We start from the raw sequence: 22607 nt of genomic DNA, 5'->3' as shown, positions 1-22607 counted from the left end.
AGTTTAGAGGGACGGCCAGGTCTTGGTAGATTTGCAGTGGTCTGATACTCCTTCCATTTCAATATTATCGCTTGCACAGTGCTCCTTGGGATGTTTAAAGCTTGGGAAATCTTTTTGTATCCAAATCCGGCTTTAAACTTCTTCACAACAGTATCTCGGACCTGCCTGGTGTGTTCCTTGTTCTTCATGATGCTCTCTGCGCTTTTAACGGACCTCTGAGTCTATCACAGTGCAGGTGCATTTATACGGAGACTTGATTACACACAGGTGGATTGTATTTATCATCATTAGTCATTTAGGTCAACATTGGATCATTCAGAGATCCTCACTGAACTTCTGGAGAGAGTTTGCTGCACTGAAAGTAAAGGGGCTGAATAATTTTGCACGCCCAATTTTTCAGTTTTTGATTTGTTAAAAAAGTTTTAAATATCCAATAAATGTCGTTCCACTTCATGATTGTGTCCCACTTGTTGTTGATTCTTCACAAAAAATACAGTTTTATATCTTTATGTTTGAAGCCTGAAATGTGGAAAAAGGTCGCAAAGTTCAAGGGGGCGAATACTTTCGCAAGGCACTGTATATATATATATATATATATATATATATATGTGTGTGTGTGTGTGTGTGTGTGTGTGTGTGTGTGTGTGTGTGTGTGTGTGTGTGTGTGTGTGTGTGTGTGTGTGTGTGTGTCTATAAACTGGAGGTGGAGGGTCCGTCATGGTCTGGGGCAGTGTGTCACAGTATCATTGGACTGAGCTTGTTGTCATTGCAGGCAATCTCAACATGTGCGTTACAGGTAAGACATCCTCCTCCCAAATATGGTAACCTTCCTGCAGGCTCATCCTGACATGACCCTCCAGCATGACAATGCCACCAGCCATACTGCTCGTTCTGTGCGTGATTTCCTGCAAGACAGGAATGTCAGTGTTCTGCCATGGCCAGCGAAGAGCCCAGATCTCAATAGCATTGAACATGTCTGGGACCTGTTGGATTGGAGGGTGAGGGGTAGGGCCATTCCCCCCAGAAATGTCCGGGAACTTGCAGGTTCCTTGGTGGATGAGTGGGGTAACATCTCACAGCAAGAACTGGCAAATCTGGTGCAGTCCATGAGGAGGAGATGCACTGCCGTACTTAATGCAGCTGGTGGCCACACCAGATACTGACTGTTACTTTTGATTTTGACCCCCCCCCACCCCTTTTTCAGGGACACATTATTCAATTTTTGTTTGTCACATATCTGTGGAACTTGTTCAGTTTATGTGTCATTTGTTTAATCTTGTTATGTACATACAAATATTTACATTTACATTATATATATATATATATGTATGTATGTATATATATATATGTATGTATGTATATATATATATGTATGTATGTATGTAGCCTTTATCTGACATGCTTTTGTCTAGACCTCCTATATTGTCGACGTGGTTGTTGTGATCTCCTAAATTGATGTTTTCAAGCGTTATCTCATATTGCCATCATCATTCGTCCATGATTGGACGGTGATGTCATGAATAATGTATGATTCTTCCAGACCCGGAAGATGGCACCGAGTAGTGATGGTCATTCCGAGTCTTTTTGGTGAACCGGCTCATTTGGCTCCATTCACGTAAAAGAGCCGGCTCATTTGGCTCCAAGACGGCGTGGACCAGATTGACGCGTTCTCCCCATTATTTATTGTTTTTGCAGTGAGGATTCACTCTCTTTAGATAATTATTTTGTAACTTATCCGCAGAAAAGCGTTGTTTTGAGGTCAAAAAGCAGTATGCAAATCAGGGAGCCAAATGTACGGCTCTTTCACCGATTCCATTATGTTCCCGACGTTCACCAAAAAGATACATTCAAAAAAGAGCCGTTTGTTCGCGAATGACAGATCACTAGGACCGACGTAGCTCTGTCTGTTTTGGTTGAGTCACCAGATCTGACCATGCCTTACTGACAGACTAGAGGCAGAAAACAAACGTGAATCACACAAAAATAACAGATCGTTTATGCGACAACCTAAGGAATAAGTCGAGTATTTTTGTGCTTACAAGTATTAAGATCTTACATCGGTTTGGCGGTGTAGCTAGCTAACACCAATCGTCGAAAATGATGAAGGAAGAAGAAATTGATAGGTTCCAAGTACCCCCAGTTACGGAGACGCAGCCCTTGGTAAGTGCCATGTCTTGTTTAGTTTATTGCTAGCTTCATTTGAGTTCAAATTACCTTGAAATTAAGCCCATACTAGAATGTAAATGCGTGTACGGGTGTGTTTGTCGAAAATCCTTGTCAGACAGCTGGTTAGCGACTGCCTGGTGTTGTTTGCTTGGGGTGGGGGTGGGTGGGTTCCCGTTTGACAATTATGTTTGAGTCTTCCTAAGCATTTCTTCTGACCGAAAACATTTTATTGGATGGACATCGTCTGGCCGTCATTGCCACCGCGATTAGTTTCTAACCAAACTGGTGACGTGTTATTTCTTGGGAATTGGGGAGGGGGAAGTAGAGCTCGCTTCGATATGACGACTGTTGGCTGGGTGAATATGCGCTGTCTCCAGCTGATGCCTAGCCCCAGCCCGGCAGCCTCAGTCCCAGCCTCAGCTGATGCATAGCCCGAGATGGTAGGTTCGTCTGGAGTAGAGAATTACAGTACCCTACCACTGATAGGCTTAACTCTAGATACAGATTAACATTCGCACTTGCACTGTATACATTCACACTGGTCTGGACACTGTCAGTTCACTTTTAATTTGTGCATTCTGGCTTCGATATATGCATGGTGTTTCAGGAAGGACCTTTCTGTACCTCTTGAGTCTCAACAGGGACTGCAGGTGCCTGTCAGTGCAGGATGAGTATAGGTTCACCACCACAACTAGGTCTTTCAGTGTCCTTCATTGTTTCTTCATGGGTTTTCACCATTCAGTGTGTTTAGTGCCCCATACACTGTGGTTAGGTCCCTTAATTTCCTCAACAGCCGGGGTGTCAAATTCATTCCATGGAAGGCCTAGTGTCTGCTGGTTTTATATATTCTCTTTCAAGGTGCATTGGATAGAAAATACTTTGAATGTGAAAAAGATACAGTGCTATTACACTGTGGGGGCTTCCTTGATATTATAAGGTGCCCCCCACACAAAATCAGAGAGAATAATTTAGGCCTGTCTCGCGTCTCTTCAACATATCGATTTGATTCACAGTCCATGTTCTCTTGTTTCTCACGTCTGCTAATGCTGGCATGGATTTAATGCTTTTATCTGGTTACGCCTTAATGTATTTGTGTGTGTTGGTCATAAACGAATGGTAGAGTTCCATCATTGCCATTATTTTCTTCTCTCAGCCTACTTCTTTTAAATTCTCAACATTGACATTCACCTTTCCTCAAGCCTGTTTTTGTAATAAGACTTCAACGTACTACTGCTGTCAGTGATTAAAAAATATATATTTTTCTTCAGATTGCTGGTATTGGTTTCAACTTCTAGCCTGATTTACTTGAAGAAAATCCAATGGCTAGGTCTGTTAGGTCTACGTAGACCGCAGTGACAACTTGTAGTCTATCCTTATTCAATCCATATCAGAGAGTCAAAGAGCCAGCTGTTCTGTTGCACAGAGAGCTCTGTGCATTCTCATGCTAATCAGTTCTTTGTGAATGGTAAAGCAAATGAATCAACTTGACAACTGCCTCTCAAATGTTCTGAAATTGACTTCAAATTAATAAAACAGGCTGTCCTTTGTAGAATTAGGCTACGGTTTGAGTTGGGTTGTGCCAACACTCCCTTTAACTTAAACAGCACTATAGAAGGGTGACATGTATTTAAGCCAAATGCCACATCCAATTTAACTGATGGGACCTGGAATTTTTCTGCCAACACTTTTACTTCACTACATTCCTAAAGAAAAGTATATTCTTTTTACTCCATACATTTTGCCTGACACCCAAAAGTACTCGTTACATTTTGAATGCTTAGCAGGACAGGAAAATATTCTAATTTGCACACTTATCAAGAGAACATCCCTGGTCATCCCTACTGCCTCTGATCTAGCAGACTCACTAAACACATGTTTCATTTGTAAATGATGTCTGGGTGTTTGCGCTTGCCCCTGACTATCCGTAAATAAAATAAATAAATAAATAAAAACAAAATGGTGCTGTCTGGTTTGCTTAATATAAGGAATTTGAAATGATTGATACTTAAGTATATTTCATCAATTACATTTACTTTTTATACTTGAGTAAAAGTCTATTTGGTTTTAAATATACTTAAGTAGGATTTACCTGGGTGACTTTTACTTGAGTCATTTTCTATTAAGGTATCTTTACTTTTACTCAATTATGACTATTGGATACTTTTTCCACCACTGCTGTTAGCTCAGGAGGTCATAGCTGACCAGAACAGGGAATGGAATCACACCTGGTTTAACTGGTGTATGGTATGATCTCCTTGAGGTCTTTCATCAAGCATGGATGCATATAGAAGATGTATCAGTGTGTGTTGATGATATGTCGTATGACCTCTAACATGTATCCCTCACCTTCTGCACAGTGAGAGCTCACTTCATCAAAACGCACACAAAAACAGATGCACCTTCTACATGCATCCATACTAGATTAAAGACTTCAAGGAAAACATAATTCCATAACTTGATACATCATCCACACTTCATCTATTGTGAGTGGAGATAACTTAAATATTATTTATTTTTTCTCCAGCTGCTCAGAGCTCTATTGTGTAAGCTAAGGTGTGACACTGAATGGGTAGAAGGAGAAGCTGGTGTTTGGAAAACCTCATAAAGAAAATAATGGGTCTTTGTCGCAGAACAAAAATAGCCTGATGTTTGCAGGCTGTTACAGTGGGAATAGCTCATTGTTGTACTTTCCCATGTCCCTGTGCTCTGTTAGCACCACGTTGTCACTTTTGATTAATTCGTTCAGCATAATGAACAATATTTCACCGGATGAAGCTGTTTGTGTCCAGTGCTGGTATGAATTGTACTAGACAGGGGGAAAAGCTCTGAGTCTGTTATTTAACACTTGTTCTGGGAGTGAAATAAGTGTGTGTGTGTTAGTGGCTCTGGATGAGTGTCTGCTAAATTACAAATATAAATATAGGCTATTACGTAATGACACTTAGGTCTGTCTACAGTGTAGACTACACAGTACGTGCTTAAATGTAATCAATTATGCTTATAAAATTGAAGTCAGCAGAATGGGTAAACTGCAAGAGAGGGACTCTATACTGGATATGTTCACTAGGTGCTGTATAGTAGTTTCATGCTCTGCCTGCTGTACTGCTTGTTAGTGGTCTGTTGTTTCACCACGGCAGCCAGGCAGTTCCCTGGAGAGAATGCAGTGTTCTTTCAGGCTGCCCTTGTGGGATCTCTGCTCCGGCCTACTTTGCTGGCTGTGACAGGCTTGTGGTGAACATAATGCAGGGCTCTGTCAATGGAGTAGGCAGACCAGCCAGCCAGACCTTCCACCATCCAGCAGCTCTTGGTTGCGTCCCAAACGGCACCCTTTTACCTTTATAGTGCACTACTTGTGACCAGAGCCTGGTCAAAAGTAGTGCACTACGTAGGGTTCCATTTGGGACACACTCCCGTCCAATAGGAACCCCCTCTGTTCTCCCACGGCCCCCGAGTGACGTCACTCACAGACATCCTCACTGGCCCACTCCCAGCCCAGTCTCACAAGTAGAATGCTCTGGCAGTGGAAACTGGCCAAGCATAGAGTCACAAGCAGGCACATACTTAACAGTAGTCTGTCACAGGCTTTCACCTTACATGAGCGAAGCCTGGAAGCAGAGGCTAACTAAACAGTAAAATATAAGTAGAACGCCATAGATGAGGGGAAGAGGGTGCTCAAGGGGCCGGAAAAGGCCTTTTGGGCATGGTCAAATAAAACAAATCTTTTCACCGGTTGTGAAGTTAAGCTGAAGTCTGCCTGTTTTGGAATTGAAAATACGACTGTCGCTTATTGAAGCTGATTTGTGCCAGAGGTCAAATGTAAAACAACCACAGTGAATCTTGAAAGTTGACTGTACTTTAGTTTATCCCATGTGTAACTCTGTTATTTTTTTGTCACACTGCTTTGCAGTATCTTGGCCAGGTTGCAGTTGTAAATGAGAACGTATTCTCAGTTGGCCTACCTGGTTAAATAAAGGTGGGGGGAAAAAGTTTAACACATCTGATAGAAAATGACAATATCAAACCTGGGAAAGCTAATCATCTTTTTTTTTCTGCAGCAGGACCCAGCAGCATCCTCCACCTCCGAGGCCGACTCCGATACTAGAGAAGGGGAAACGGTGGCCATGAACTACAAGCCCTCCCCACTGCAAGTGAAAATAGGTGAGCCTTATAATAGGATCTCCACTCATTTTCTGTACATCAATGTGTCTGTGTTCTACTAACACACGGTGGCCTTCAATAAGACCATCTCTCTGTCTATAAATGATTAAATCATTCATTCAGTCTGTCAGTCAATATATAACAACATACAACCACCAGCTGTGGCATTTGAGCAAATGCATAAATTGATGGCATGCTATCAAACTGAGTGAATCAGCTATAGCAATTGGTTAATGTATTTATTAGGGATCCCCATTAGCTGCTGCCTCGTCCTGGGGTCCAAAGACATCAAAGCACCCACATTAGATCTAAAACAAAAGATAAAACGGTGAACTATGTTTGTACTAAATGAGCTAAAGATAAAACAGTACATCATATAACATCCCTACACCACATATCCACCAGACAGAATGTATTAATGAGTCAACGGTGTTATTCTCATTCAGTAGTTCATCCATTTTTGGAGCAATGCTGTGTTCTTTGCGTAAGCACAATAAATATTTATGATAGGCTTATAGCACAGCGACATGCAGAAAGGCAGGTTCAGTCAGATGCACCAAAGTGATGATTCTTCTTTGGCATGCATCTTTGTAACATTACTCCTTTACCATGTTTTGCTAAAAAAAAATATATTGACATAGGCCTAGAGCTATCAAAATAGGTTTGAGTTACTGACTGAAAGTCATAACCAAGATACAGTGCATTCGGAAAGTATTCAGACCCCTGGACTTCTACATTTAGTTATGTTACAGCCTTATTCTAAAGTTGATTAAATTGTTTTTTCTCCTCATCAATCTACTCAAACTACCCCACAATGACAAAGCAAAAACAAGTTTTTAGACATTTTTGCAAATTTCTTACAAATAAAACTGTGAAATATCACATTTACATAAGTATTCAGACCCTTTACTGAGTACTTTGTTGAAGCACCTTTGGCAGCGATTACAGCCCCGAGTCTTCTTGGGTATGACGCTACAAGCTTGGCACACCTGTATTTGGGGAGTTTCTTCCATTCTTCTCTGCAGGTCCTCCTAAGCTCTGCCAGGTTGGATGGGGAGCATCACTGCATATCTATTTTCAGGTCTCTCCAAAGATGTTTGATCAGATTCAATTCCGGACTCTGGCTGGGCCACTCAAGGACATTCAGAGACTTGTCCCCAAGGCTCTCCTGGTGAGCTGTGGGCTTAGGGTCGTTTTCATCAAGGATCACTCTGTACTTTCCTCCAGTCATCTTTCCCTCGATCATGACTAGTCTCCCAGTCGCTGCCGCTGAAAAACATCCCCACCGCATGATGCTGCCAACACCATGCTTCACCGTAGGGATGGTTCAAGGTTTCCTCCAGACTTGGCATTCAGGCCAAAGAGTTCCATCTTGGTTTTATCAGACCAGAGAATCTTTTTCTCATGGTTAGAGTCCTTCAGGTGCCTTTTGGCAAACTCCAAGTAAGCTGTCATGTGCATTTCAATGAGGGTTGAATTCCATCTGGCCACTCTACTAAGGCCTGATTGGTGGAGTGCTGCAGAGATGGTTGTCCTTCTGGAAGGTTCTCCCATCTCCATAGAGGAACTCTTGTCAGCGTGACCATTGAGTTCTTGGTTCCAAACTTCTTACATTTAAGAATGATGGAGGAGGCTACTGTGTTCTTTGGGACCTTACCTTCAATGCTGCAGATCCCCAGATCTGTGCCTCAACACAATCCTGTCTCTGAGCTCTATGGACAATTCCTTTGACCTCATGGCTTGGTTTTTGCTCTGACATGCACTTTCAACTATTCAAATTCACACACAGGTGTGCCTTTTCAAATCATGTCCAATCAATTTACAGCATGTGGACTCCAAGTTGTAGAAACATCTTAAGGATGATCAATGGAAACAGGATACATCTGTGCTCAATTTCGAGTCTCATAGCCAGTGGCGTAAAGTACTTAAGTAGTACTTTCAAGTATTTCTACTTAAGTTGTTTTTTTGGGGGGTATCTTTACTATATTTATATATATATATATATATTTTTTTTTTTAAATATTTTTTAGAATTTTACCCCCTTTTCTCCCCAATTTCATGGTATGCAATTTGTTTGTAGTTACTATCTTGTCTCATCGCTACAACTCCCGTACGGGCTGGAAAGCCATGCGTCCTCCGAAACACAACCCAACCAAGCCGCACTGCTTCTTAACAAGCCGCGCATCCAACCCGGAAGCCAGCCGCACCAATGTGTCGGAGGAAACGCTGTGCACCTGGCGACCTGGTTAGCGTGCACTGCGCCCAGCCCGCCACAGGAGTCGCTAGTGTGCGGTGAGACGAGGATATCCCTACCGGCCAAACCCTCCCAACCTGAACGACACTATGCCAATTGTCCGTCGCCCCACGGATATCCCGGTTGCGGCCGGCTGCGACAGAGCCTGGGCGCGAACCCAGAGTCTTTGGTGGCACAGCTAGCACTGCGATGTAGTGCCCTAGACCACTGCGCCACCCGGGAGGCCTACTTTTTATATTTTTGACTACTTTTACTTCACTACATTCCTAAAGAAAATTTTATTTTTACTTCCTACATTTTCATAGACACCCAAAAGTACTCGTTATATTTTGAATGCTTAGCAGGACAGGAACATATTCCAATTCACGCATTTATCAAGAGAACACGTGGTCATCCCTACTGCCTCTGATCTGGCAGACTCACTAAACACAAATGCATTGTTTTAAAATGATATCTGTTTGCTGAAGTGTGCCCCTGGCTATCTGTATATTTTAAAAACAAGAAAATGGTGCCGTCTGCTTTGCTTAATATAAGGAATTTGAAATGATTGACACTTAAGTATATTTTATCAATTACATTTACTTTTGATACTGAAGTATGTTTAGAACTAAATACTTTGACTTTTACTCAAGTAGTATTTTACTGTGTAACTTTTACCTTCTCTATTGAGGTATCTATGCTTTTACTTTATGACATTTGGGTACTTTTTCCACCACTACTCATAGCAAAGGGTCTGAATCAAATCAGATTTATTTGTCACTGGCGCCGAATACCGTGAAATGGTTACTTACAAGCCCTTACCGCACGGCAAGCAGTACCGGAGCGCCAAGTCTAGGTCCAAAATGCTTCTTAACAGCTTCAGCCCCCAAGCCATAAGACGCACGGCAAGCTGTACCGCAGTAATGAAGTCACTGAAACACTTAACAAAGAATTGCAGTCTGTTTTGGAATGGGTGGCCAGAAATAAACTGGTCCTGAGCATCTCTAAAACTAAAAGCATTGTATTTGGTACAAATGATTCCTTAAGTTCTAGACCTCAGCTGAATGTGGTAATGAATGGTGTGGCTGTTGAACAAATTTGAGGGGACTAAATGATTTGGCGTTACTTTAGATTGTAAACTGTCATGGTCAAAACATATAGATTCAACGGTTGCAAAGATGGGGAGTGGTCTGTCGGTAATAAAGAGATGCTCTGCTTTTTTGACACCACACTCCAAAAAAACAAGTTCTGTAGGCACTAGTTTTGTCTAATCTTGATTATTTTCCAGTCGTGTTGTCCAGTACTGCAAGGAAAGACCTCGTTAAGCAGCAGCTGGCCCAGAACAGAGTGGCATGTTTTGCTCTTAATTGTAATCAGACGGCTGATATAAGTACTATACATGCCAGTCTCTCTTGGCTAGGAGTTGAGGAGAGACTGACTGCATCACTTCTTCTTTTTTAAAAGAAACCATGTGTTGAAAACCCCAAATTCTTTGCAAGTCAATTTACACACAGCTCTGACAAACACTTATCCCTCCAGACGTGTCACCAGGGGTCTTTTCACAGTCCCCAAATTCAAAACCAATTCAAGATAGCGTACAGTATTATATAGAGACCTAATTGCATAGAACTTCCTTCCATCTCATATTGCTCAAATAAACAGCAAACCTGGTCTCAAAAAACAGATAAAGCGACTCAATGCCTCTCCGCTATTTGACCTACAGTTGGAAGTTTACATACACTTAGGTTGGAATCATTAACACTCGTTTTTCAACCACTGTTAGGTAAGTCTGTTAGGACATCTACTTTGTGCATGACACAAGTCATTTTTCCAACAATTGTTTACAGACAGATTATTTCACTTATAATTCACTGTATCACAATTCCGGTGGGTCAGAAGGTTACATACACTAAGTTGACTGCCTTTAAACAGCTTGGAAAATTCCAGAAAATGTCATGACTTTCGATGTTTCTGATTGGCTAATTGACCTAATTTGAGTTCATTGAAGGTGTACCTGTGGGTGTATTTCAAGGCATACCTTCAAACTCAGTGCCTTTTTGCTTGATATCATGGGAAAATCAAAAGGAATCAGCCAATACCTCCAAATTGTAGACCTCCACAAGTCTGGTTCATCCTTGGGAGCAATTTCCGAACGCCTGAAGGTACCACGTTCATCTGTACAAACAATAGTACGCAAGCATAAACACCATGGGACCACGCAGCCGTCATACCGCACAGGAAGGAGACGTGTTCTGTCTCCTAGAGATGAACGCACTTTGGTGCGAAAAGGGCAAATCAACGCCAGAACAACAGCAAAGGACCTTGTGAAGATGCTGGAGGAAACGGGTACAAAAGTATTTATATATACAGAAAAATTAGTCCTATATCGACATAACCTGAAAGGCCGCTTAGCAAGGAAGAAGCCACTGCTCCAAAACCGCCATAAAAAAGCCAAACTATGGTTTGCAACTGCACATGGGGACAAAGATCATACTTTTTGGAGAAATGTCCTCTGGTCTGATGAAACAAATAGAACTGTTTGGCCATAATGACCATCGTTATGTTTGGAGGAAAAGGGGGAGGCTTGCAAGCCAAAGAACACCATCCCATCCATGAAGCACGGGGGTGGCAGCATCATGTTGTGGGGGTGCTTTGCTGCAGGAGGGACTGGTGCACTTCACAAAACAGATGGCATCATGAGGATGGAAAATTATGTGGATATATTGAAGCAACATCTCAAGATATCAGTCAAGAAGTTAAATCTTGGTTACAAATGGGTCTTCCAAATGGACAATGACCCCAAGCATACTTCCAAAGTTGTGGCAAAATGGCTTAAGGACAACAAAGTCAAGGTATTGGAGTCGCCATCACAAAGCCCTGACCTCAATTCTATAGATAATTTGTGGGCAGAACTGAAAAAGCGTGTGCGAGCAAGGAGGCCTACAAACCTCAGTTACACCAGCTCTGTCAGGAGGAATGGGCCAAAATTCACCCAACTTATTGTGGGAAGCTTGTGGAAGGCTACCTGCAACATTTGACGCATTTAAAAATTTAAAAGCAATACTAATTGAGTTGTATGTAAACTTCTGACCCACAGGGAATGTGATGAAAGAAATAACAGCTGAAATAAATAATTCTCTCCACTATTATTCTGACATTTCACATTTATAAAATAAAGTGGTGATCCTAACTGACCTAAGACAGGGAATTTTTGCTAGGATTAAATGTCAGGAATTGTGAAACTGAGTTTAAGGTATTTGGCTAAGGTGTATGTAAACTTTCGACTTCAACTGTACATCTGTAAAATGAATTTAGGAACTAAAGCTTTGGTTGTCTTCCTCTCAGGCTTCCATGTCTTCTCACTGGACCTCCTCAATGTCCACCTCTTGAACATCCGACTCTGAGGGCTCATCTTTACTGTCACTTTCCAACTTTGTTGAGGATGGCTCGTTGTCAGGCTCAAAAAGCCTCAAATTTGCACAGATGGCCACCAACTGTTCAACCCTTGTATTGGTCAGCCTGTTGTGTGCTTTAGTGTGTGTGTTGCCGAACATGGGCCAGTTGTGCTCTGAGGCGGCTGATGTTGGTTGGATTTGGAGTATGATGGAGGCAACAGGGGAAAGAGCCTCAGATCCCCGAAGTCCCTTCCGCCAGGTGGCTAATGAAATATGTTGGCACAACTAGCATCTCCATCCCTATGCCCTTGCATGGAAGTGTACTTTGCCAGACTGCCAAGAACCTTGCCCTCATCCAGGCCAAGGTGGCGAGACACGATAGTGATGACACCATAGGCCTTGTTGATCTCTGCACCAGACAGGATGCTCTTGCCAACATACTTGGGGTCCAACATGTATGCTGCGGCATGTATGGGCTTCAGACAGAAGTCTTTACGCTTTTTAATGCATTTCAGAATTGCAGTTTCCTCTGCTTGGAGCAACAGTGAAGTGGGCAGGGCAGTACGGATTTCTTCTCTTACAAGCAGTGTCTGAACATCAGACAGGATGGCATCGTCTCCCTCAATCTGTGCAATGTCTACTGCCAAAGGTTTTAGGTTGCTTACCACTCTCTCCCAAAATGCATCATCCAGGAGGATCCTCTTGATGGGGCTGTCCATATCGGTAGACTGTGATATGGCCATTTCTTGGAGAGACTCCTTCCCCACCAGGAGACTGGCAAACATTACGACAACACCGCCCCAATGGGTGTTGCTGGGCAGCTTCAATGTGGTGCTCTTATTCTTCTCACTTTGCTTGGTGAGGTCGATTGCTGCTATAACTTGATGACCCTTCACATACCTAACCATTTCCTTGCCTCGCTTGTAGTGTGTATCCATTGTTTTCAGTGCCATGATAACCTTGAGGAGCAGATTCAGTGCATGAGCAGCACTGCCAATGGGTGTGATGTGAGGATACGACTCCTCCACTTTAGACCAAGCAGCCTTCATATTCGCAGCATTGTCTGTCACCAGTGCAAATACCTTCTGTGGTCCAACATATAATTTGGCACAGTATTTGCAAATGTACACAGCTTTTCCTTCTACATTGGCTGCAGTGAAAATTCTCCACACATCAGATAGTGCCCATGGCATTTTTGTGTAAAGATTAGAAGAAAATGAGTAAAAAAAACAAACAATTACAATTCCATTTCCAGATAAATAGTTAAGCAGTTAGATTAAATAACCCCTTTTGTAAGATAAATGTTTTAAAATGAAACATGTATGGAAACAGGTGAATTAACACTCCTTAGTTAGCAGGCTCAAGCAAGCTAAAACCCACATGGTAGAAAAAAACTAACTAGCCGAAATTAACAAGTTATAAATGATTTAAACACACTCTGCTCTAGGCTACTATTTACTAGTAAACAAAAAATCATGCATGTCATATTAAATATATTCACCCCACCCAGTATTGTAATCAAAACATACCAGAAAGCATATAGTCCTTGGCTCAGACAGTGTAGTAGTGTGGGCTCAATAGCATCTCATTAGTGTGCAAGATCATCTTATTTTGTGGCTGCACATGTGATGGAAGAATGCACTGTGCATGCAAAGGCTTGTAATTCCATTGAATTTGGGATAGGTTAACCAAAATATGCCACAAGACCTAGAATTGCCTTGTGTATCCCACAAAGGTTCACTGTTATAAGCTAACTTTTTAAAAATGAATTTAAGCAAAATTCCCGGGCTTAACTTCCCATGGAACATTTCTGGGAAATTTACCGGAAATTTTCCGACCCTTTGCAACTCTAGCGGGGGTACAGGTTAGTTGAGGTAATTTGTACATGTAGGTAGGGGTAAAGTGACTATGCATAGATAAAACAGCAAGTAACAGCAGTGTAAAAACAAGGGGGGAGTGGAGTGTCAATGTAAATCGTCCAAGTGGCCATTTGATAAATTTGTTTAGCAGTGTTATGTCTTGAGGTTAGAAGCTGTTAAGGAGCCTTTTGGACCTAGACTTGGCGCTCCGATACCGCTTTCCGTGTGGTAGCACAGAGAACAGTCTATGACTTGGATGACTGGCGTCTTTGACAATTTTTTGGGGCCTTCCTGTGACACAGAATAATTATGTAAATAATGTTTATTTTATTTTTTTAAATGAATTTGCATAAATGTCTAAACGTACTTTCACTTTGTCATTTTGGGGAATTGTGTGTAGATTGGTGAGAAAAATAATGTAATACATTTTAGAATAAGGCTGTAACCTAACAAAATGTAGACAAGGTCAAGGGGTCTCAATACTTTCCGAATGCACTGTATTAAATGGTTTCCACAATAAAGCCTAATAAAGCTTTAGTGTGTTTGATCTCCCTGAGCATTTCTGTGGTCGTTTGGGGTATATTGCCTAAAGCCAATACCCAATAGCCATTCTGCCCTTGCTAGCAGTAACAGGCTGAAGTTACTCAACGTAACCCAGGGCAGGAACTTTGAAAGGGCTTTGAGGTCACCGCTTCCAATCCCATAACCCTATCTCCCTCTCATGTACTTAGTTGGTCAGCAGCACTGTGCTTTAGAGATTAAATAAATGAAGTGTCATGTTGATGTTAATTAAGCTTTGCATCACAATCATTGTCTTGGCAGCCTGCTTATTCACTACTGGACCGCAGAGGAATTCCAATCACACAGACGACAGTGTGGAAGTCCCATAAAAGTCAAGCCCAAAGTTTACATTATAAACCCCACATGCCCCTCCAGTAGGGCTATGAGTTATAAATGACCACAGTGTTCCATATGTCAGCACAACCAGTGTTGCAGTACAGTTGCCTACTAACATTTTGTTTTTAGTCATTTTCAGGTAGACAATGGGGATGGAGGGGGTGACACTTTCCCTCATTGTCGCTCACTATGAAATCGGAGAGGGGACTTTGGAGCTCTCTCTTTTTGTTCGTTCATATGTTAGTGACACGTGATATCTTAGACAGCCCTGGTCCGATTTTGAAGAAACCTAGGTGAATGACGCGTCTTGCAGTAGAGATCCAGAATTTGCTAAAATTATACTGATTGGCCCAAGGCGGGGGCTGAAGTAATTAGCTGAAATTTGTTAGTCACGCGCGCTGTCTCAATTGGCCCAAGGTTGGGCGCTGCATCATCCATGGGGGACTACATGTTTACTGTTGCCTTGTTTGTTAATTGTCTCTAACTATGATGATATCTCCTGTGATTGGCAGAGAAACAGAGAGAGCTGGCCAGGAAGGTATCAGTAAAAAATGGCACCGTGGGTAGCCCCGTCAACCAGCAACCCAAGAAGAACAACGTCATGGCCAGAACACGGTAACAAGCTCAAACTTTATGGTTTCCTCACCATGTTATTATTTTGTGGCATTTCCATGGAAAAGGACCAATGAGCACCAACGTGAACTTAATAGGTCATATCAAATTGGGTGTCAAATGAAAGCGGAGTCTGTATTTTCCGTCTTTAAAATTTAGCCATAGGTAAAGGCTTTGATTTCTGGGTGAACAGATGGAAAAGGGGTCTTAGAAAACATTTAAGACTTTATGGTAGATGTTATCAGAAATACACAATAACATATTAACATTTTTAAAACTCAAAATATAAACCATTCATAACTAAACAGGGACTTTAGAAATTAGTCTGTGTGAATGCTAAATTCAGACTCACTCTAGTTGATAAGCGTATGGGCCTGGTTCAGTCAAACCCACTAACAGGTGCCCTTCCCTTTGTCTGTAATCCTAGTCCCTCGGTGGATTAGCAGAGATGTGAAAGCAGCTCCCCCTACACCCAGAGCCCCAGATTATGGGCAGCACCCATTAGATTGGAGGATGGCGATTTAGCCAAAAGCGCTCTAACCAGGCTAGGAGAATACTAACCCCTGCTGTGACTAACAGCTGCTGCTGAGGAGGAGGCTGGTTCGTGCCATTTTATGATATCCCAGATTTGGCCCAGATTTAGCCACAGATCTGTTGCATTCAAGAGATCGGAGGAGAAACCCAGGAACCAGAATATCTTCATTTTGGCGCCACATAACTGGAACTGACCTAACATTCAAGTTTACGATTTTGGGATATATTGCCCTTTTTATTGAAAACTTGAAAATGTTACTTTGAGGATCCCCATGACATTTTCACACACGTTTTGTCTTTTCTTCTACTTTCCTTTAGGTTGGTGGTGCCAAACAAAGGCTACTCCTCTTTAGACCAGACCAGCCCAGATGAGAAGCCCCTGGTAGCGCTGGATACAGACAGGTAACAGTGAATTTAATATTTCTCTGAATGGGATTTCAAAAGGGTGAGAAGAAGATATCCATCTCACATCTTGCCGATGTCTACTCTCTTTCTCTCTGACACTGGCTTCCAACAGACTTGTTCCAGACCTCCGCCTTCAGCTTTTCAAAGCTCAGTCACAGTGCATAGGGGACTAACTACTTCTACTATTCAATACAGGCTGAAAGAGTAGCACATACCAGAAAAGGGTGATCCGACTCGGGGTAAGCAGGAAAAATGTAACTGCTCTGTTGGCTGTTACAGCTCCGCTCCGAGCCTCCCTCTCTCGGCATGCAGGCAGAGCGATTCCCAAATTTAGGGAAAATCCTCTCCCAGGGTGCCGGATTAGGGGGTTTGGGATTTGGACCGCCGGGAAAAGAGGCTCAGTGTCCTCCCTCCTTCAGTGCGTCCTGCCCAGCGTGTGATACAGATGGGATGCGTCCCAAATGGCACCCTTTTCTACCCTTTTCCCTTCATAGTGTTCTGCTTTTGACTAGGTCCCTGGTCAAAAGTAGTGCACTATGAAGGGAAAAGGGTGCCATTTGGAACAAATACATGGGTCCTGTACCCTGTGTTGTTTTTCCATGACCTTCATCTGCCGATTTGCGCTTTTTGGCACCCATCACAACGATGACGTCATGCTCTCTCGCTCACACTTGCACTCAATTGCACTGCCATAGTTGTTCTCTGTCACACACACACACACAATTTTGTATTATGTCATGTGCCCTTACTTGAAAACACACACACAAAAAAACACATGTATGAAAGTACATGTGTGTTTATTGTCTTTGGGCATGTCTGATAGAGTTCAGCCTCATTAAGAAAAGGACCAATCATTCCTGGAGTCAGGATCAATGGAACGTTCCAGATTGTCTCTGCTGGTTGTCTCTGTTAGAATAAATCAATCCTGCTGAAATGTCAGATCTTCATGGTGCCTAATTATCTACTAGGGAGATGCCTGGAGATCTAGAATATAACACTGTGTTTTTGGTTTCATAAATCATTTTCTGGAAGGGAACACACTGAAATGCTGAGCAATGTTTTCAAAAGTGTCCCGAAACGAGTTTACACTTTCCTTTTTTTAAAATCTAGAAATGCTAGAAAGCTCCATAGCACAATATTGTTTTATTTATTTAACTTTTTTTACTGTCCCTATCAATGTTTGTGTTACGTCCTAGTGTTTGGGAGGTCTAGGTGTCAGACTAACCATCTCTTCTTGTTTCAGTGATGATGACTTTGACATGTCCAGATACTCTTCTTCTGGATACTCCTCAGCCGAGGTGAGATGTCTGAGGGACCAGGTATCTATGCACTACATACAGCTAATGTCACCATAAGCTGTCATAAGCACTGCATAACCTGTCATGTCACTTCCCTGCTTATGTCAATTCCCATAGCTTCTATCCTATAACCTGTATTTTGTTTCTCTTCTGATCACCATTCACTTTTGTAAATGTATAACTGGCGTTTCAGTCAGTCGTGATTTATCCATACATTTCATCACCATACATTTCTATCCATGTGTTTGTTTATATGTGTTCAAGTAGTCATTTTATTTTTGTCTCACTTGAGTTAGGTCTGCGACTATACAATGACTAGCACTAGCACGACCCATAGCATTTCTGTACTCGCTTATGTTTTACCTAAAACAATGTGACATTTCAAATCAATAATAACGTGTGTGGCTCTTTATTACAGTCTATTCGGAAAGTATTCAGACCACTTGACTTTTTTCACATTTTGTTACGTTACAGCCTTATCGTAAAATTGATGAAGGGAAAAAATAAAATAATACAATACACACAATACCCCATAATGGGGGTACACACAATACCCCATAATGGGGGTACACACAATACTCCATAATGACAAAATGAAAACAGGTTTTTAGACATTTTTGCAAATTTATTACAAATAAAAAACAGATACCTACTTTACTCAAGTATTCAGACCCTTGGCTATGAGACTTGAAATTGAGCTCAGGTGCTTCCTGTTTGCATTGATCATCCTTGATGTTTCTACAACTTGATTGGAGTCCACTTGGTAAATTTAAATTGATTGGACATGATTTGGAAAGGCACACACCTGTCTATATAAGGTCACACAGTTGACAGTACATGTCAGAGCAAAAACCAAGCCATGAGGTCGAAGGAATTGCCCGTAGAGCTCCGAGTCAAGGAGCATATCTTGGGAATCGTACCAACACATTTCTGCATTATTGAAGGTCCCCAGGAACACAGTGGCCTCCATAATTCTTAAATGGAAGAAGTTTGGAACCACCAAGACTCTTCCGAGAGTTGGCCACCCGGCCAAACTGAGCAATTGGGGGAGAAGGGCATTGGTCATGGAGGTGACCAAGATCCCAATGGTCACTGATAGAGCTCCAGAGTTCCTCTGTGGAGATGGAAGATCCTTCAAGAAAGAAAATCCATCTCTGTAGCACTCCACCAATCAGGCCTTTATGATAGTGGCCAGACGGAAGCCACTCCTCCCTAAAAGGTACATGACAGCCCGCTTGGAGTTTGCCAAAAGGCACCTAAAGAACTCTGACCAAGAGAAACAACATACTCTGGTCAGATTAAACCAAGATTGAACACTTTGACCTGAATGCTAAACGTCATGTCTGGAGGAAACCTGGCACCATCCCTATGGTGAAGCAGGGTGGCAGCATCATCCTGTGGGATGTTTTTCAGCGGCAGGGACTGGGAGACTAGTCAGGATTGAGGGAAAGATGAATGAAGCAAAGTACAGAGAGATCATTGATGAAAACCTGCTCCAGAGCACTCAGGACCTCAGACTGGGGTGACGGTTTACCTTCCAACAGGACAATGACCCTAAGCACACAGTCAAGACAACAGAGGAGTGGCTTCGGGACAAGTCTCAATGTCCTTGAGTGGCCCAGCCAGAGCCTGGACTTGAACCCGATCGAACATCTTTGGAGAGACCTGAAAATCTGTGCTGTGACGCTCCCCTTCCAACCTGACAGAGCCCCAAATACAGTTGTGCCAAGCTTGTAGCGTCATGCCCAAGAAGAATTGAGCTGTAATCGCTGCCAAAGGTGTTTCAAGAAAGTACTGAGTAAAGGCTCTACTTATGTAAATGTGACATGTAAAAAAAAAAAAATTTTTTTTTTTTTTTAAATACATCTCTAAAAACCTGTTTGCTTTGTCCTTATGGGGTATTGTGTGTAGATTAATGAGGGGGGACATGGTCATCCATTTCAGAGTAGGACTGTAATGTAACAACATTTGGAGAAAGTCGAGGGGTCTGAATACTTTCCGAACACACTGTATTACGATTGGGAAATGATCATGTTTTGTCCACTCTGTCCCCTGCAGCAGATCAACCAGGACCTCAACATCCAGCTTCTGAAGGACGGTTACCGGCTAGACGAGATCCCTGACGACGAGGATCTGGATCTGATCCCTCCCAAATCAGTCAACCCCACCTGCATGTGCTGCCAAGCCACCTCCTCCTCAGCCTGCCACATCCAGTAGCCCCTCCCATGACAGATGCTCCCGCCCCTGCCACCAGGGCAGCAACAAGGAAGAGGAGGAGTTTAAATGATTGTGGGGACGGGACAGAAGAATAGGTGTATTGGAATTAGTGTGGATTTGAAAAGGGTGAAAATGCAGAACAAATTTACTGAGAGTAACTGGTTCCTCCTATGGTAGGACATGTGCATACGTTTGTCTGTTACGTTATAGGGTCTTTATGTCTGAGTAGTATTCAGAAGCAGCTCTCCCTTGTCTCATCTTGGAATATTACATGGATGGCAATGGAAAGGTCTCAAATGCTGAACTTGTGTGAGATGGCAGTGTTTCGAAGATGGTCACTTGAGGATTATGTCGTCTGAAACTTTTTTTTGACCTCCTGAAAGTCTTTGTTGCTGTTACTGTATGGAGGGATCAACAGGGAATGTACTGTGAGCGTGGAAAAAGGACACATTTGATTGAAGAGCTGTCTGAGTGTGTGTAACGTGTCTAAAATCAAATATCAAACCTTTTTAGAGTATTTAAGGAGATACAGCAACGAACACAGAGGAATCCCGAATATTTATTTTATGTTCCCAAAGCAGGCATCTCACAAGTTAAAATGCAAAGTGAGTTTTGAGTTGAGTGGATTTGCAGCAGTCTGTCTTCTCGTTCCTCTATCTTTTCTGATCATATTTTCTCTCTCTTCCTGTTGTCGTGATACGTGTTTCACATGATGATATTTGAATTCTCATACAAAGACATCAGAATAACTATTCCTATTTAAAACTTTGATATATGACTTGAGAACAGCTTTGCATGTTGCTCACTGTGCCACTTAGATAAACACCCTTACCAATACAGTAACTGGGGAGGGGGGGGTTAGGCTCTCAACTTGACCCACTGCATCCTTAGCCTGGTCCCAGATCTGCCTGGTGCTCTCTTGACAAACTGAAGTATGGTCAAGGTAAGACGGCACAAACCGATCTGGGACCAGTCTACTGCGACTTCACCCTAGCGCCAATTAGATCTGGTCATTTTCTTGTGCAGTGCAACTTAGAGAAAAGATATGGGATTCAAAGGTCACAAAGCCTGGTTCCAGATCTGTTTGTGCTGTCTTGCACATTGTTTGGCATGTCAATGACCATAGGAGCTGGCAAGATGGTACAAACTAATCTGGGACCAGGCTAGGTCTGATACTGTATGGTGAAGCCAATGTGTATTTAGTGCCATTCTACTACTGTCCACATGAAAATGATAACTTATTTTAGTGGATATTTCTGTAACACTAAATGGTTTGTTACCCCTCAATATAATTGTATATTGGGTCATCCTGCTTATACGTATACTCATTGTTGATTTCACTATGCTGTCTTCACTTGTCTATTGTACTTCTAATCTTATCTTTTTTATTTTGTTGTGTAAATTGCTTTGAACTGTTGTATGAAAGCACATTTTCCAATATGCTCCATAGGATTAATGTGCTAACAACCATGTGCTAACCATTACTGTACCTGCCATACTATAATACCATTTCCTAGTCCTGGCACCCAGTGGTTGTGGGTACTGTAGTTTAACTGTGCCAAAAGGCCATTTAAAAAAACAATGTATTTGTATAATAGTGTCCAAAAAAAACACTTTCATGGGCATAACAGCCATAATTTAACATGAGATGGTGTTAAAATATTGTATGAATATACCAGTTGAAATGGAGAATGTGTCCTTCTGAATTCCTGAGCAGGGATATTACCAGTACACGAATGATAGTGGTTGGGCAAAATGTCAGCCTGTACACACAGCAGCCCATGTCCTCCTATAGTGCTTCCAGAAGTAGGCTGTAGCGCCACGTTGTGCTTCTCTCACTGCCACTGACACAGTCTGCAATCACACAGGCAGAGTACACATGGCGCACACACACAGAATGCACTATGGAACGCTTCAAATTGGAAATTGCTCCTCATGTCTAATGATCCAAGACTGTGTATAGCGCGCTATATGTAAAGCAAGGGATGGATGAGGTAAATATGTTATTTACTGTATTTCTTTGGGTGCTTGGTTATCCAGTGCATTCCACTGTAGTGCAATGAATGATATGAGGGATTGACTCCAGTTTGAATACACACAAATCAAGCACAAATGGGTCAATCCAAAATAATGAAAATACCTGCTGTTTTAGGATGGTGCGAAACAGGGAACACTGTTCAGTAGGCAAGAAGTGGAAAAATGCTTTGTCTATATTCAAGGATGCATCATCCAAATAGCAATGGAAATGTATCCCTGCTTTGTCTGAGCGCTAAGCATTAGCTTCCCCTGTCATTGTGATCACAAGTTCACACTCTCTGATCACACTCACTCTCACCCCAGAGTTGTCTAAAGTAGAGTATGCCTTAAGTAATGCATTGTATTGGAATATATTTATTGCCTGTTTATTTGTTTTAATTTATTTGGGGGGGGTCTACATTTTAACATAGACCGAGGGCAGCACTTACAGCTGTGAAACTGCACTGAAATTCTACAGTACTCATAATATTGTGAGTTTAGTGCCATTTTGCGGATGTTAAATATTGCCCATAGGCTTTTTTGGGGGGTATCATTCAGACACTCATTGTGATTTTAATGAAGATGTGAACAATTAAAGTTTCTGTATGTAACAATGTTATTGTTCTGTGTAGTGTATCATGTCTACAAATAAATATCAACGGTCTGAATTAAAAGTTGTGGTGCAACCGCCATGTGATGTCTGGAAAAAGGAAAAATATGCACAGCCAATGGTCAGGTGCTGGATAGAAAACAGATTTAAAATAATGTCCTCAGATGTTTATTTTTGTAACGTTTGAGAACCTATAATAGAGCAAAT

General features: G+C 42.1%; 1 protein-coding gene across 4 annotated transcripts; it reads left to right on the top strand.

Moving 5' to 3' along the window:
• The first annotated feature begins 1642 nt into the window (after positions 1–1642).
• On the top strand, positions 1643–22464 carry LOC112215653 (protein FAM219A). Of its 4 annotated transcripts, none has more exons than XM_024374874.2 (6): positions 1643–2160; positions 6225–6324; positions 15221–15323; positions 16173–16256; positions 17503–17578; positions 19616–22464. In XM_024374874.2, exons 1-6 carry the CDS (start codon positions 2098–2100, stop codon positions 19772–19774), a joined length of 585 nt encoding a protein of 194 aa, XP_024230642.1. In that variant the 5' UTR covers positions 1643–2097; the 3' UTR covers positions 19775–22464. The 4 variants fall into 4 exon arrangements, with proteins under 4 accessions (XP_024230642.1, XP_024230659.1, XP_024230632.1 ...); XM_024374891.2 differs by having other exon boundaries at positions 1651–2160; positions 17503–17557; XM_024374864.2 differs by having other exon boundaries at positions 1654–2160; positions 6222–6324.
• Positions 22465–22607: the final 143 nt, after the last annotated feature.

The sequence above is a fragment of the Oncorhynchus tshawytscha genome, linkage group LG02 (genome assembly GCF_018296145.1).
Source record: "Oncorhynchus tshawytscha isolate Ot180627B linkage group LG02, Otsh_v2.0, whole genome shotgun sequence".
Taxonomy (NCBI): Eukaryota; Metazoa; Chordata; class Actinopteri; order Salmoniformes; family Salmonidae; genus Oncorhynchus; species Oncorhynchus tshawytscha.
The sequence above is the reverse complement of the archived record's forward strand: the minus strand, read 5'-3'. Positions and strand labels throughout refer to the sequence as shown.